The sequence below is a fragment of the Diplotaxodon limnothrissa genome, linkage group LG6, assembly GCF_057381915.1.
Source record: "Diplotaxodon limnothrissa isolate DT_005_m linkage group LG6, D_limnothrissa_male_GT1.1, whole genome shotgun sequence".
Taxonomy (NCBI): Eukaryota; Metazoa; Chordata; class Actinopteri; order Cichliformes; family Cichlidae; genus Diplotaxodon; species Diplotaxodon limnothrissa.
The window spans coordinates 11953574-11970944 of record NC_140601.1 but is presented as its reverse complement, the minus strand read 5'-3'; the positions used below and the strand labels follow the sequence as shown (position 1 = coordinate 11970944).

Below are 17371 nucleotides of genomic sequence, written 5' to 3'. Positions count from 1 at the left end.
CTATAAAAGCACCACTCCCCTTCTTTCTCCCCTGCGGCACAGGCAGGAGTTAGCAGGCCTCATATGGGAAGAGGAGGAAGAGGAGGCCTCACTGGTTCTCTTCATATCCTTCGCTTTTTTCCCCTTCTCCTCTTCTGTGCTCCGGTCTCCTTTCCTCTCCCACTTGGCTTGTTGGTTGGTTTGCGGTAGCATTTTCAGGCCTAGCCCTGGACGAGACGTTCATTTTTCTCCTCTTAGTTTCAAACCACTAACTAACCACTGGCTCCCTGCATCCCCCCCACTCCTCTGCATCTAAGGAATGTCTTATTCACCTCCTCTCTACGTCTCTCTTCTCTGATTCTTACAAGCTAAAGCGCACATGCGTTGGTGCCAACATCTGCAAAGATACACACATGTATCTTTGAGCATACATGCTTTGAGCACACATGGCGTTACTTTTGCCAACAGGCGGACACGATTCGGCAACCCCACGTGAACACACACACACACATTTTGACACACAAAAGCCCCCCCCGGACCCGTCAGTATGTGCCGACCACCTGTGAGGGTACACACACAGCCATAAACCTCCCTTTCTTCTCTCCCTCTTTTCCATTATCCTCCTGAGAGCCCAGCGCTGGGGCCTTCGCTTCCAATCCAAACATAGACCAAATTCCGAAAACCCCGACTCAAACCCCCCCCCCCCCCCCCCCCCCCCCCGTCTCTCTCTCTCATTTTCTCCTCTCCCACCCCTCTTTCTTTCTTTTGGGTTTGTGTTTGGAGGAAAGAGGCAAACGAAATGCTGGCCTCAGTGAAAAAGCCCTGGCAGAGCGAGGGAGTGAGTTGTGAGGTAGAGAAAGAGAGGAAAACAGCCTTGTCTCCTCAAGGTTGGGAATTATGATTGTAAAGGAGCCTCAAGTGCCGTCGCAGATGGGCGTAGGATCTTGTTCTGTGTTCAAGTGGCCTTAGATGTAGACAACAATATGATGACTGTTTATTTTTTTTCTTGTGGCTACTTTGATGATGTTAAATTTTGCGTAGGTGTCAGTCTCAACAAATCTCTAGGTCTGCTAGGAAGCCTACATGAAAGATTGTTGGCTTAATTGCTGCCCCTCCCTGAGCCAGGTTAGGTCGGAGGTGTCATCCTGTTAAAAGGGAGTTTTTTCTTCCCACTGTTGCCAAGTATTCACTCATAGAGAGTCGTTTAATTGTTGGGGTTTTCTCTCTATTGTTTATCTCCCTGTTATACTTCACTATATGAAACGTCTTGAGCCCACTGTTGTTGTGACTTGATCTGAACTGAATTTGACAAATGTGGTCAAGCAAAGATTCAACACTCTTTAAAACAGTTTCCCTTTTTAAAAGTGATATACTCAAACTAATGACACAAAGTAACATTTTGGAACTCTTTTGGTGGTCCACTACTTTTATTGCACATTCAAAACCATTGAAAAGTAGACCCAGAGGATCTAGATTCAGAATCAGAATGCTTTAATAATCCCTAAGGAAATTATGTCATGTTCATGTCTAGGGTCTTCTTGTTGCTTGATGCAAAGACTCCATCTGATCTCCAGGGTCTTTGCTATTAAACTGCGTGACACCATCTTGGAAAGCGCAAGTGCCTTCAGAAGAAAACCTTTGTGTAAGATAAGGAGTCTGACGAGGGATTTAAAAAGCACTCCAAACTTTTTTAACAAGTTATTCCACTGAAGGGAAAATCAAGTGGCACTGGTCAAAGGAGCTTGCAAAGAAAAGCGTCTGGACTTCTTTAAGTTGCTTGAAGACGTTTCACCTCTCATCCGAGAAGCTTCTTCAGTTCTAAGGTCAAATGGTGGAGAGTCCCAGATATAAACCTAGTGGGAGTAACCCCCCACAGAGGGACAAAAGGACCCCCTGATGATCCTCTAATTGCCTGAGCCAAGGTGTGAAACTGGGTGTGGGTCCCAATCAGCCAGAGTTTCGGGTATGGCTCACCTTGGCTCAGGCGAAGTAATGATGTAATTAAAGTTGTAATGTAATGAAATTAGCGGAGAGGTGAGGAACAGGCAAGGGTGGTGTTGACCCAGATCAGTGGCATTAAAGTTGAGATGAGAGAGATTGTTTTTATTGTTTCAGGACTAATCTCCACTTTTTAATGGACAACTTGCAGAGTTAAAATTATTACACTGTAAATCTGTATAACAGATTTGCTTTAATCTTGAAACAGTGAGAGCAATAAAGAGCTTGTAATCCCTGCCATATAGGAAAGTCAGTATCTCCACCTTAGATGCATAGAAAAGTAGGACAGTATCACCACTGTGAGTAGTAACAGAAAGAAAAGGACCTCCAGCTGCTAGTGACAGAAGATTGTCTGGACTTAGTGAAAGGCTCCTCCAAACGAAATGGTGTCACCTCCTAGGTGAAGTAGTTTTGGAAATGCCCAAATGGGAGGGAAGACTGGGGAAGTCCCAGGATGTGCTGGAGAGATTATAATTGGCAGGCTCTGGAACATATCCACCCAGAAGAACTGGAGGTGATAGCGAGGGATAGGGAAGTCTGGACATTGCTGCTTACACTGCTAGGCCTGTGATGTGACCCTGTGGCTAAACATTTATTTCTCTCCTCAAGATCTTCCTTGCCTTTCTTCATGTGGGCTGTCCTGTCTACTTCCCCGTCTAATCTCCTTGGATATAGCCGCCTTCTTTTCTAAGGTTGCACAAAAAAACACCCCTGTTTTGGTTTCAGATTTGGTTCCTGTCATATTCAACTGTTTTTCACAAATCCAGAGAGAAAACTGGATGAAAATGTCAGTCTGCTTGTTTCCCACAGTGTGAGGAAGCCAACTTAGTAATGGATTGTTTTGTGGAATCTGGAAGGAATCTGTTGCAGTGATTTACCTATAGCTTAAAGGTAGCCGAACCTTGACTCTCTATTGAAATGTGTACAAATGGACTGTTTTTCTCAGGTGGCATCTGGCCCAACTCCTATACTGACTGGCACTCCTACAGGACTCATAATGTCTGCTAGCATTAAAACAAAATTAATTCTTCCTGCTCAATTCTCAGCTGACTTTTTTCCAGCTCATTACTCTGCTATTTGATGGAGCCTTTTTCCTTTCCCTCCCTCTTTGTTTCCTCAGCTAGAATGAGAGGAACGGTCCACAGTACAGCTGGGATTGGTTATTATTTACTGGCTTGGCACATACACGAGCACACGCATACGAAAGCACGCATGCAGAGACTCCCTCACACACACACACACACACACACACACACACACACACACACACACACACACACACACACACACACACACTCAGTGGAAACAAATTGGGTGAATCTGCTCTGCACGCAGGAATGTGAGGCACATGTGTTTGTGTGTTTTACGTCTGGATGACAGAGCTGAGGGAATGAAAGAGGGAGGCTGAGAAAGAAAGAGGAAAGAAGGACAAAGAAAAAACAAAAACTGAGGGAAAGGGAAAAAGAGAGACGGATTTCTGGGATGCAGACTGTGCTTGGCCTCGTCTGTCTCGCCTGACAAGGTTAAAAACACTTTTCTCGCTTTTCTTTCTGTCTTTCATTTCCCACATCCCTTCCCGTTTTTTCATCCTCCACTCATTCTTTTCCATCATCCTCCATTCTCTTTTTTCGTCCTCTTCTCCATCCGTGGTCTTTCTCTTTGAAGGTGGCAGTGGATGAAATGGTCAGGATGGAGGGCCCGTGGGTGGGTGTGGGGGTTCTGTTGCACCGTTGACGGCAAGGAATTACAGAGAGGCAGAGGGGAGAAGTGAAGTCTATGTTGATCTTGTCCTGCTGCCAAATGGTGGGATGGTGGTAGCGGATGTGTTGCAAGGCATTATGGGTGGGGGTTCTGAACGAGGTGAAGAGACAGATGTAAGAGACTAAACTAAAATATAACGAGAATGAAAAGTAAAAAGTTAATAATTTCAGATTGAATCGAAGACTGCTGCTCATAGGGTTCGATCGCAGGCTCACAATCTGCTGGTGTTCCCGTGTACGAGACAGAAGCGGGACAGAGCGTTTCAGTCTGTGGCTCCTTGACTTTGGAACAGTCTCCCACTGTAATTACATTTAGCCGACTCTGTGGACTCAGTTAAAAACCTTTTTGTCTAACCAGGCTTTTTGTTGATACTTTTACTTTTTCTTTATCTTGTTTTTTGTGTTGTTTTTGCACCATTTCATTGTTCAATTTGAAAGGTATTTGACAGTGTGATCCCTTACATGTCAAAATGCTACTGAATTGTTGTTGTTGTTGTTTTTTAAACTTTTATACATGGGTATTTTTTGTAACAAAGATTTTCTGCTAAAAAAATGATCTCACTTGATGTCAAGAGAATTCCTAAGCAACAAGTGGCAACATAACCTATCCGGTTGTTCAGTGATGACGCGACGAATCCTACTTCCGGGCCTAAAGTAGTCTGCGTTTAATATGGCTTTTGTGTTGTTAACATGTTTAATGTTATGTATTTTCTTCTATTTGATCTCAAAAAGCTCCTAAAACAGTCAGTGATCCCTGTTGACCTCCCTCGGCTTTTATTACCGCTAATCATTTATTTAAGCTCAGTTTTTAAAACCTTAGGATGTAACTACAGCCCAGCCCATGCAGCAGTATATGAATGACTAACCTCGTATTGTGGATGGATTATCTCAGTTGTTCTCCTGGCTGAAGTTTGGTCCTTTTACAGCATCCTGCCATGCGATTACATTTGTTTCTGACCACCGAGAACACTCACGTTAACTTTTATCGAGTGGAAAAAAAGTTAGCTTGTTTATATTATGCTAACATAGCTGTGTCGCTAGCGGTCACGTAGCACATCATTATATACCAGCTAGCCAAACTTCAGTAACCCTACAAACGTCCCTGCTGTTTAGTTTTCTGTCTTCATTTATGCTGGAAGTGATAACAGAGCTGTACGTTTTAATTTGTTTCCAAAACCCCGCAGTCAGGACATGCTATATTGTATTTAGATAGAAGCTAGCGAGCTAACTCCCTGCTAACTTCTAACTCCGTTAAATGTCATAAGTTCCGTTTTCATGGATGCCTGGATGTTAAACTCAATTGTTACACCTGGTAGAGCAGAACGCTGATCATTTTATTAAAGATGAAAGACTTTAGACAGTTTTTCAACTCTCAGTAATGCCACAGTGACTGTTTGATACATGGAGCTGCAGCGGAGTTTAGACCCAGACACGGCTAGTGACGTCAGACTGAACAACCGGATTGCTGATCATCAAAAAAAAAAGAAAAAAAAAAAAGAAGAATATAAATTTACATGTGGACATGATGTTCATGGACTTTGTGAAAATCTTCACCTGGAAGAAGGTTGTTTTTTTTTCCATTTTCAGTCACTTAGAATGCAGTTTATGTGTGGACGAGTGGCCAAAATGCATTAAAAAGGCTACCAAAATACCAAAGCACACGTGGACAGGTCATAAATACGACGATGAGCCTCAGATGATGGAATAAACACATTCGCTGTTACATTAGAATATGCTATTTTTAGATTGATGAAAAGAATTGCCCGACACACCCTTTAACAGAGTAGTGAACTCATTGGAGGTGTTTTATTGCTTCCATGAATGTGAGCATTTATCATCAGAGAGTGCATGTGAACATCGATGCAGAAGTTCACATGCCAGTTTTTGTGCCTGCGCAGACTCAGAAAAAAACAGAGTACAGCATGCCAGCTATGCATCGACCCTTTAGCTGGACTTCAGTGAAGTGTAACAAGAATGCCTCTTTGTGGCATTTGTGTTCATGTCCAAAACCAAGTATAATTAAACCAAAACCACCGTGAGATCAACATATCTTTTGGAAAGATGTTGCTGCTATAAAAAATTTGACTAGCATCTATTTGTCATAAAGTGCATGCTTGGGGCGCTGTGTCTGTGCTAATTACTAACTAATTAATTACAAATAATTATGAATTCGTTTTTACAACATAAGGCATGGGCTGAGTCAGACAGGTAGATACAAACAATGATTTAATAAGTGAAACATGCTCACTTTGCCCTCATGTGGTTTAATTACTGGCAGTGATGAGCATGTTCTGAGTTAACTAAGCCATTCATCTCCCCCAATGTTTTTGATTCTTTTAGGCCATGCATATGTTTTAACATGCAGTGTGAATGAGTGCTCTGTCTGTATGATTTTCTATAAGTGGTTTTTATAAGCTGTATTACTGCTATGGTGTTATGGTTATGCGTATTCTGTTGTGTTCAGAGTTTACGTACGGAAGAATAGAAAATTTTATACTCTGATTTAAACCATATGGGGATGAAACCCTCAGCTTTTTGTCAACAGGCCAATAATTTGTCCCTACATTTACCACTGACAGAAACTTTTCATAAGGACAGATAATACATAAACCATAGCCATCTATTATAGTGATTCACTTTTCTAAACTAATACACAAAACATATTAAACTCTGCATCAGTGCAACTGCTGCACATTTCAGATATCTGATGAAACAGACGTAAAAAGTAAGTAAACAGTGAGCAATTTCTGTTTCTTACACTTGCAATGAGCAAAACAATCTCAAAACACAAAACAGACGTACTATACCAGTGTGGGCCTACTTTATAAAGCTGAGCAACACAGGCTATTCTTTAAGCTGCAGGTAGAGGTGAAGTGTCTGTTAACTTATTCATTTAAATCCAATATTCATTCTTCTCAGAATAATGGTTCTTTCAGAGCTAATTGGCTGATTAAATGTTCATCAGTTAGCTACTTCCTTTGTCTGCTTGCTGCTTGGTGTTGAGCGAAGAATGAACTGTTGGTTTAATAAACCATTTGGTTGGTCAGGGAGGAGTACGAGTGTACAAAGGGAGTGAAAAGCTCTGGAGTGATTTGGTTTGATATGGTTAAAGTGAAATCAAATCACCCCTTTTTCTTGCATTCATTTGACCCATTTCATTAATGTAAACACAAAGGAGTGGTTTCAGAGTGTTTCTTGAAAAGAGTTAGATTTGACAAAATTCTTAACACTGAAGAATTAGAGAAGAAAAACAGACCCTCTTTAACTAAGGAGTAAGAACCGTTCAGTTAGTACAAATATGCTCTTAACTTCCACCAGCATGAAGTTTACTATACATGGTTATGTTCATCTTTGAGTTATGAAGGGATAAACTGTAACGAGGGGGGTTTATCTTTTATTACAGCTCTTCCTCAACTGATCTTTCCATTTATAAAGCTCCTATCTGATTAACGCCCACCCACCCCATGTGCTCTAAGTGGGGGAGTCTTAAGTAACTCTCCAGCATTTTCCTCCCAGGGCCTATCTTCCAAAATGTTCAGCAATTTTTTTATATATGATAAAAAACAGGTATCCCATATTTTTGCAATAAACACACATATTTCACTGCCTAATGTCCCTAAATGTGATTTTCAGCATTCTGGATGCTGTTTAAGAACCTGTTGATCGAGCTTGTTCCACTTTGTTTATTTTAAAGCAAATGTGACTCTTTGGTCATAGCTGCACTGGAGTCTGTTTGGGATTTAAATATAAAAAAGCAAAAACTATTGTGTATTTGGCATCTGACACAAATGAATAATTAACTTGCAATCGAATAAAAAATGCTTCCATTAGTGTTAGCTACACCACTATTGTACTTTCTACAAAAGATGCGTGTCGTGTACTTTATGGTCAGAAAAGTACATGTCAGTGAAAAAGTGCCTTGAACCTGCACACTTTCTAATGGTTAGCAGGGGGCGACTCCTTCGGGTGCATTAAGAATTTTGGTTCTATGACAAAATGACTCTCTGCTCCCTTGCTCTTTATACAAAGTAAACATTTTGTTTAAAGATCAAGTCCTTTCATCCTTTCATCTACTTTGAAAGTATGATAAAGCAGGTTTGGTTCATTCATTGTTATGCTACCTAGTGTATATAACAGAGGTTTTTTTTAAAGGGCATTGCTGACAACCATATGGTTGATTTTAACACAATACATATGGTGAAGAATTATGTTAAAAGTCTGTAAATTTAGTAGACATGGAAGATGTTTTTGTAACAGGTTAATAACTGTTATTACTTGTGACAGCTGAGGTCACTACTAAGGGTGTTTTCACACCTATAGATTGTTTAGTCTGGTCCGTATAAGTTGATTAATTTGTAACTGTAACAAACCCACAGCAGACCTGGGTGCACGTTCACGTTCGCTGTGCAGGTGCGTCTGCCTTCCCTGCACAGCACTGCAAGCCCCGCCCCGCCACAGTAACCTTGTAGCTCTTTTGTTTTGTAGATTTGATTTCTTTTCACACAGAGAAAAATCAAAATGAACTCCAAGCAAAACTAAATGCATCACTACAAACCACGAAAAAACGTTCAGCTCGCTTCTTGTCCAGATGTGTCTGGGGTGGGAGCAACAAAAGTAAACCACTGATTGTACCTTAATTGTACCTTAATTGTACCTTGGCACATCCCAGAAAAGCAATCCAAGGTGGTTTTTAGTTCAAACTTGTAATGTACACCTGGTAGTTGGTTCAGATCGTGGTCGGCTCACGTTCACACTATAAATGAACCACTCTGGAGTTAATTAGGGTCTTGCTTTCGCTCCTCACCTGAGTGTGATTACCATGTTCACACCTGCACAAATGAACTGCACCGAGGGAGGAAACAAACCCGAGTTTGATTTAAGCGGACTAAACACCAGCAGGTGTGAAAACACCCTAAGGAACAGATTTCTAAATACAATTTGTATTAGCAATAACAGTTTACTTTTTAAAAAAAAAAAAAAAAAAAAAAAAAAAAAAAAAGCAATAACAGTTTACTAGAAGCACTGGAGGATCATTGCTGGTGGCATTTCAGACAGTATCAAGTGTGCAACACTGCAGCTTCCAATGAAGTTGACTCCCTGATTATTGAAGTTGTTGAATGTAAAAACAAACCCTAGGACCTAGTCATATAGGCCTACAGACTGGTCAGCGACCTCTCCTGGAAATCTTTGGTTGGTTGGAGAAAAAATATGCATTCCCCATTCATTGGTGAGTAGTTGCAAAGTAGGTGTTACACCAACAATCCTCCTTGTGATCCATGATGTTGCAAGCGCTCGCTAACCAAGCAGTCAAAATGATGCCTGTTTTCAATGGCTACTAACCATTTTCAGCTACTGATGACCAGCATCCTCCAGCACCCACTCGCCAACCTGTTGGGGAATACCCAGTTTTCTGTAATAACCTGTGTTTGGCAGGGGGACTTGGACTAGTCTCTAAGGCTCCGTCACTGGGCCTTTAGCGATCAAGTTCACCTATGGTCAGTCAGAAACCTCTAGCAACCCCTCACCATCTGGTTGGGGAATATATATTTTCCTCTAGCAGCTGGCGGTTGCCATGGAGTTTCTGATCTGTCTCTTGGGCTGACTGGGGCTTTAATTCAAGGAATTAATAGGAAAAGCATTGTTTGTGTGAGTGAATCTGAGCTTGAATAAACAGCACTGTTCAACTTTTAAAGTTGGGTTTTCTAATGTGCACTTCTTGTCATGACACTTAGCAGCTCAGCCCTTTTGGAACAAATTTTTTGGTAAAGTGAGCAGCTACTTCATGCCTTTCAAAAGTCTCCCTATAGACAGCAAGAGTCAGAAGTAAGCTTATTGACGTATAGAGATGTGAGATTTGTGGTATGTTTCAAGTGAAAAAAAGACAGTCGCTGATTCCAGAAGTTACACCCGCCCACCCCCCACTCCCCCTCCCCCTGACAGTCGCCACCACTCCCTTCATAAGTGGTGTAGACGCCAGTGTCAGTATGAGAGACACTGCAGGCTCTACTGGTAGCTATTGCAGACTTGCTCGGTACAGTTGCATCACTTTGTGCTGCCGAGATGCAAGAGAGAGAGAGAGAGAGGGAAGGCCGAGACATGCCGAGACAAATAATGGGAAAAGTGTGAGGGGAGGAAAGGGTGGGAGCCCATGTCTGACTCCCACAGTTTCTGTTTTCTCCTTGCCATTTTTCATCGCCCACTCGCTCTCAGTCTCCCCGCACTGTTGCCGTTTTTCTCTCTCCTGAGGGAAGTTCACCCTCGTGATTGCTGGCACAGAGCGCGCGCCGTGAATCAGAGTTGACATCATATAAAACAACAGCGCAACTCATTCTCAAATTGTGAACACTGACAGTAAATTTCCTTTTTGCTGCCGTGGCGGTGAAAAGAAAAAAAAGCCGCTTGATTGCAGCGGAGGTGGTTTTGTTTTTGTGACTGGAGTTTGAAATGTGATATAGTCATTAGTGTTTTGGATGATCTGCACAGTTTCTCCGGCCCTCAAAAAACATATTGTGCAACACTTGGACTTCAATGAGAAAAGAAAAACTCGTGTTTGTCCTCTTTCTTTAAAAGAAAAACAAACTTGCCTCCAAGAACTTGTTTACCTCCAACTCACCACAGAGTGTGTGGTAAGAGGAACCCCCCGCTGCTTCCTCCATGCTTCTCAACAACCTTTCTATGTCCTTAGAAACCCTTTTTTTCTCCCTAATGCAAACCAGTTGTTTTGTTTTTTTGTCCACTGCTGTTCAAACAGGTGTCCAATTTCATTTCTCACGAGGGCACCTCGGCCTCTTTTCTTTTTGTCTCTGTATGCCTCCACGTCACAAAAACAAAGCCTCCTATCATCCTCACTGTTGCGGCGGTCTTGCATAATACCTTATAAGGACACTGAGTGGAAGATCAAAGAATATATAAACCTTAGAAATCAGGCCTGACGTTGTTCCTGGAGTGATGGACTGGCTTAAATCTCTTTCTCTGTCTGCTGCCTTGTTGAACCTGATTCCTCCTCATCCTGACAGCTAGTTTTTCACACGTGGAACAAGCATAGGTCTAGAGTAAAACATAAAAAAAACAATCATTGAATACCTACACTGAAAAAGGTTTTTACTTCAAGACTGTGAAGTCCATGCCTGATCCAAAGCTTTACAGTCTATCTTCTCAGTTATTAACACTGTCATTTCATGTCATTGTATTTTGTTCGATTTGAAGGACAGAACAGGAATAAAAACAAGTCGTGAAACTGGGGAGAAATAAAAGAAGGGAGCTCAAAAATGCACTGGAGAAGAAAAAGTAGGAGAAAAGAAAAAGGAGTGGGAGGTACAGAGAACAGGAGAGGTATGCTCCGCTGGAGGACTGGGAGAGGAAAACCGCAGGAAGGAGTGAGAGGGAGGGAAGTAAAGCGAGCGCACGAGAGAGAGAGACAGGGGAGGAAAAATAAAAAAATAAGAGAGAGGGAGAGGCCACATCGGGGCACCGTGGAAGCAAATGTTTCCTGTGAGAGGAGGACAAACTCTCATGTGTGGGTGTGTTACACCTGAGGGGAGGGGATAAACTGTGTGAGCATATGTGTGTGTCTGCTTTGCTTCATATATAATAGCGTCAAAAAATCGAACAGTCAAAGTGGGATTTGGATGAGTCTAATAACGATTTGTGTGCTGAGAATACACACAGCATCAGCAATCCAGTCTGAGTGTAAACCAGTACGTATTTCCATGCAAAAATGTGTAAGCAATGCACTTTGTGTGTATGCGTGTTTGTCAGCTTGCCTCCCTTGTAAGAATTATGGGGTTCTGACAGGCATATCTAACCACTGTGTGAGGACGCTCCTGACTTATGAGGTGTTTTGGATTTCAAACAAATGGGTTTAATGTAGGTTGGTTTTAAGCATAACTTTGTTGTTGAAGGTTTGAGGTACACAGCAAAATCTCCAGTGTTAAATTAACACTGGAGAGTGTCTATATGGGTCCACACCTCTGAGTGTTAAATACAACACTGTTGAGTGTTAAATTAACACTTTTGACGGCGTTATATGTTTAAAAGTAACCTAGTCAGTTTTGAAGATTAACAAAGACTAACACTGAGCAGTGCTGATTTTCTAACACTGGAATATTTCTAACATTTTGAGTTATTTTCCAGTGTTAGAAAATCAGCACTGCTCAGTGTTAGTCTTTGTTAATCTTCAAAACTGACTAGGTTACTTTTAAACATATAACGCCGTCAAAAGTGTTAATTTAACACTCAGAGGTGTGGACCCATATAGACACTCTCCAGTGTTAATTTAACACTGGAGATTCTGCTGTGTAGAGTGGTGCCATCTTTCAGTGAGGGACAGTATGGAAAGACCATACAAAGACCATACCAGTATGTACTATACTGTATAGGACAGTGAGTGCATGCACTAGTGCACAAGTATGTACATATGCTTGACTGTAAGTCTGCAAATAGTCAAACTATGTGTTTTTGTAGGCAGTGGAGGATCCATAAGTGGATCTGGGCGTGCTGCCCAAATGCAGGTCACTGAGGGGAAAAAAGGGGGTGGACCCGTTGGGAGGTTGGGGGCTCATGTGTGGTTATGAGCCATACACATGTCTACTGGTGTGACATATGGTCCTGAGTGTGCGTGCTGTTACAGTACCTCCAAATAGCTGTGTGCGTGTGAGAGAGAGAAGTCAACAAGGTTGCTGTGGAATGTGAAACTTAGTGTGGTGAGGTAGCTGGCAAGCCGACAGGAGGACCTAAACACTGACTTCATTGTGGTTTAGCCTCTGCCTTATATTATGTCGGGGGATTGTGTTGGTGATTGTGGAAGAATTTGCGGCGACAGCAAGTTTAGAAGTTAAGGAGGTGTACATGTAGCTGGAAGGTTTAATCCAGCCGGTGAAAGTAAATTAAGAATGCTCTTGCTGCCAGCTATCATTAAAGAGTCATATGGTGAGACACACTGTGGAGCTTTTGCAGTTGTGTCACAAAATGCACTTACAACCCACGTCTGGCGCCAGTTAGGAGTTCCACTGGAGGCAAACACTGACTAAATGCAGTTTAAATACTGTTGTCTTTGAAACGGATACCTGCAAACATTTCTGCACTGTGGGTGTAAGATTTTAAGTGAACTCTGCAAAGTAGAAATGTTTTCAAACTGTCTTTTTTGTAGGATGGGGAAATATTTTTATTTTACCATTGTCTTGTCTGTATGCTAGGGTTGCAATTAAACGCAAGGGCTAACAGTTAAGCCTGGTTCGGTCTTTTTTCTTTTCTTTTCTTTAAAGTAAACTTGCAATTAGCAACATATATATCAAAGTTTTGAATGAGGAAACACCTGGCAACTTGATGCACTATGGAAAGAAGGCAAGCTGGTGGAGGCAGTGTGTTGCTACGAGCAATGTTGCTGGTAAACCTCGGGTCCAACCATCCATGTAGATGTTATGTTGACACGTACCACCTACTTAACCATTACAGACCATGTACACGCTTTCATGGAAATGGTATTCCCTGATGACTGTGGCCTCTTTCAGCAGGATAATGCTGGAGCAAAGATAGTTCAGGAATGATTTTAGGAGCACAACGATGAGTCTAAGGTTTTGACTTGGCCTCCAAATTCCCCAGATCTCAATTAAATCAAGCATCATTGGGATGTGCTGGACGAACAAGTCTGAGCCGTGGAGGCCCCACCTTGCAATTTACAGGACTTAAAGTATATGTTGCTAACATCTTGGTGTCACATACCACAGTACACCTTCAGAGGTCTAGTGGAGTCCATGACTCGATGTTTGGAGCAAAAGGGGACCAGCACAATATTAGGCAGGTGGTCATAATGCTATGACTGTTGAGTGTATATCTATGTTATAGTTATGTATGTATAACATAGAGTAGATAAACCTCATGAACTCATGAAAGAATAAAGTTACGTTGAAACCAAGCACACCATTGTTTTTCTTGTGACATTACCAATACGTTTGATGTGTCACATGGCCCTCTTCCTATTGAAAAAACAAAAGTTGTATCCAAGATGGCCGACTTCTAAATGGCCACCATGGTCACCACCCATGTTGAGGAGTTTGCCCCCTCACATATACTAATGTGCCACAAACAGCACTTTAATATCACCAACCATTCCCATGTTATTACGGTGTATCCATATAAATGGCCCACCCTATATATAATACCAAATGTAATTCAACATTAGATGAGCTTTTTTTGACATCGCGTACACACTCCCACTGACACGGAGTGAATAACAGCTGTGGAATTCTCAGGTGCAAAAATGTCGTGTATTGCGTTGACTTTCCCGGCAGCTGTCAAGCATTTCACTGCGGGTTTGGTCCAAGAATTTCCCCTCTTTGGTTTTCTGCTGGGAGATTTTTTTTCTTTGCAGCACATATCTGCGTCTTGAGTCATTTAGTCTAACAAGAACCCATGAGTTTAGTCGTTGGCTGGGATAACTTTTGTCGCATGCTTCACCCAGAGTATCATACCATCAGAAGTGGAAAACTACTGAAAAGTCTAGTTTAGGCCCTCGAGTGTTCACCACAGAAATGCAGAGGATCAAAGTAACAGGCCCACATCATTATGATTTCCCCCCGGGAACTGAGCTACAACGAAAATTGACAACGAAAGAACTAAGCCCTGCTATTTTCAAATTGCCTTATTACAGAATACATGACCTAGAACAACTAACATTTGTAGGTAGTATGTTAATTAACAAGTATTCACAATTTAGTGAAGTGTCATCTAGACTAACTGTTACTATTACTTCAGTTTGTGGGATATTAAGTAGCTTTTTGTAACAGTTTTGTGACTGTCATTTTAGAATTTTTTTGGGATTATTGCAGAATTATTTCTCATTGCATCTGGAAGTCTAAATGTGGATGCTCTACTACTAAAGAGAGGAATATTGTTATCCAAATTCTAAGAGGGGAATGATAGCTGATGATACACCAGCGGATATCCCATGAAGAAAGATGTGTAACTCTGTACTATTTGTGTGAATGTTGAATCTCGAGAGCCTAAGAACCTGGATCAAGAAAAACGGATGATTTTAGTCATACAACTCACTTTATTGAGTGAATTAATTGAATTAATCGTATCTTTTAACTCATCTGTAGCTGTAAGATGTGCAAAATTATTTTTTTGTTTAATAACCTGTTATATAGTCGTCCGTTAGCACGGTGGTGTGAAAGAAATGTCTCCCTGCGTGTAAATGAGATTGTTTTGATTTGTGGGTCCCAGGTATTTCTTTCCCAGATGAGTCAGAGTCATTTCAGAGTGTGGGGAGTTGTGGTTAGCACCCACAACAGACTCAGTATCCCTGAGTGTGAGAGAGAGAAAAGGGAAAAGAAATGTACAGATTTATTCCAGGAGGTTATTAAAAAAAACACATTAGTAAGCAAGTCCTAATAATAAATTTGCTTTCATTGCTCTTTACTGAAATAAAGACACTTTGTTTGTTAACTTGTTTGTCTGTTGCTAGGTGGGCAACAATAATCGGCGGCCATGTTGTCTGTGGATGAGCCACTGGACTTGAAGCTTCCCTCAGGTCGCACAGACGGTCCAGGGATACTGGGAAAGAGGAGCTGCCCGTCCTCTATTTGTGCCCACATCAGCATCAAACGACTGCGGCTACAGTGCACAACTTTTCCATCGCCTCCTTCTTCTCCAGGTACGAGTTAACCTGGTAAACATCTGGCAGTTTTAGCATCACCGAAATAAATTCTCCATCATTTCTACTCTCCTAAATACACACATGACATGACTTTGATATTGTCATGGCGCAGTAATTAAGTTTATCACTGTGGTAATGCAATAGCGTAATAGGTTGATTCTGTGTCCTCACTTTCCTGGTAACCTATTATTGCAAACCCAGTGAACAGTAGCTCATTTGTGTCCTCGAGAAGATTGTCCCCATTTTTGTCAGTGCAGCTCATAACAAGAGGAGTGTGACACTGATATGAAGTGACCTAAAAAAAATACAGCACCTCTGTGACATTCACAAACACAATGGACTTTGTGTCTTCATTCTTGTGTCAGCTTTTGTGCTCAGCATTACTGCGTTGTGTGCTTCCGTCTCTGTTTAACACAGAAACACTGCTGTTGCTATTGATTAAAGGACACATGGGCAGAAAATAGAAACTGAGATTACAACAAATTTAGTTGGTTGGTTTGCAAATATAGTCTTAGGAAGGTTTCTGGAGAGCTAGGCAGGTAGGACGGGCTGAGAGTAGAGGGTGCAGGCAGACGGCTGAAGCTGGGGTGAGTGGTGAACCTGGGACAGAGAGAAGAGATTTTGAGCTTCACACAAGGAAAAACTTAAGCCCATATAAATAATAATAAATAGTCCATATATCACCATATAAAGAGGACCTAATCCATCATTCACAATGGATGGCGTGACTGAACTAATGAACAATGCCAAGGTCCTCCCTTCCATGTTTATGGAAGCTCTTGTTATTAAAAGTCTCATTCACCCAGTCATGCACACATCCATACCCAAGTGCCTTGTCTAACATTTGCACATACACTCAGACTCTGAAGGATGGATTGGGGGCAACTTGAGTTTCAGTATCCTGCCCAATGATGACTTCACACGCAGTCTGGGGTAGACTGGGAATTGATCCACCAACCTTCAAACTGATAAATGGCTTGCTTTAACTACTGATGACAAACAAAGGGCTAGTAGCTATTGTGTGTCCAGTATGGATGAAGCACCATGCACTTACATTAATGAGTTCTGTGTGATTGTTTCAGATAGCTGCGATAATAACAAAATGAAATGGCCTGGGAGTCGCTTTGTGCAATTTTTTATGCGACTTTCTTCGTGTTTTGAAAAGTGCCTCATGATTTATTTATTACTTTTATTGTGATTGTTATAAAAATCTAAGAAGAAGAAAGAACAAAATAAGTCAGAGGATTATAGAAATGTTCTACATGCCTCAATGAAATTGAAAAGGTATATTTAAAATATTTTGAAACATATTTAAAAAGAGTGAGCAGGGGTGTTGCTAAGACCGTGGCATTACCTGCAAACAATAACGCGTTGGTAAAATTACAGGGACATTTTGTGAAATGAACCTCAGCAAAGCAAGAAATCAATGAATCATGATACTGCGATGGGTGTAATAAGGATCCTGCTTTATCTCTAATCTCTAATCTAGATTCCCTGTCTTCCTCTCAAGAACGACCTGGGTCCTGCTTCACCCCTCCAGCCATGGACCTCAGCCTGTCCCCCTCCTTGCGCCATGCCTCTTCTCTCTCCCCATCCCCTTCCTCGCCATCCTCCCTCTCTCCATCCTCTCCCATGGAGTCCCCTCAGAGCAGCAGCAGCCCTCAGCCACACCTCTTCTCTCGGGTGAGTCCATGTGTTTGCTGGAGTGCACTAATGCTACCGCTCCTTGCGTTGCTGCACTTTGCAATTAGTGTGCAAACACGAAAGTTGTGTTTTGCTTGTTTCATCAGTTGACTTGGTAATGACTTCAATCTCTTGTGACATTCCAGAGAGGACATGGGGATTAAAAAGATTTGAATTGAGTGGCTGGGTGCAGTATACTTAGCATGCAAAGCATCAGACCGAATCAATACCTTGTATTAAGACCCATTTTTATAACAGCAATTTGTGAGCAGTGTATCAAGCTTGAAAAATGATT

At 41.7% G+C, this 17371-nt stretch overlaps 1 protein-coding gene across 2 annotated transcripts in view; it reads left to right on the top strand.

The window, feature by feature from the left end:
• LOC146630191 (zinc finger protein GLIS2-like) overlaps positions 1-17371 on the top strand; it is a 30903-nt gene that overhangs the window by 3871 nt on the left and 9661 nt on the right. Inside the window, exons 2-3 of one of the 2 annotated variants that reach the window (XM_085355650.1) lie at positions 15202-15390; positions 16904-17076. In XM_085355650.1, the coding sequence (XP_085211776.1) occupies positions 15225-15390; positions 16904-17076 (339 nt within the window). In that variant the 5' untranslated portion in view covers positions 15202-15224. Of the gene's footprint in view, positions 1-15201; positions 15391-16882; positions 17077-17371 lie in introns of both variants that reach the window. The other variant, XM_085355649.1, reaches the window with a different exon arrangement.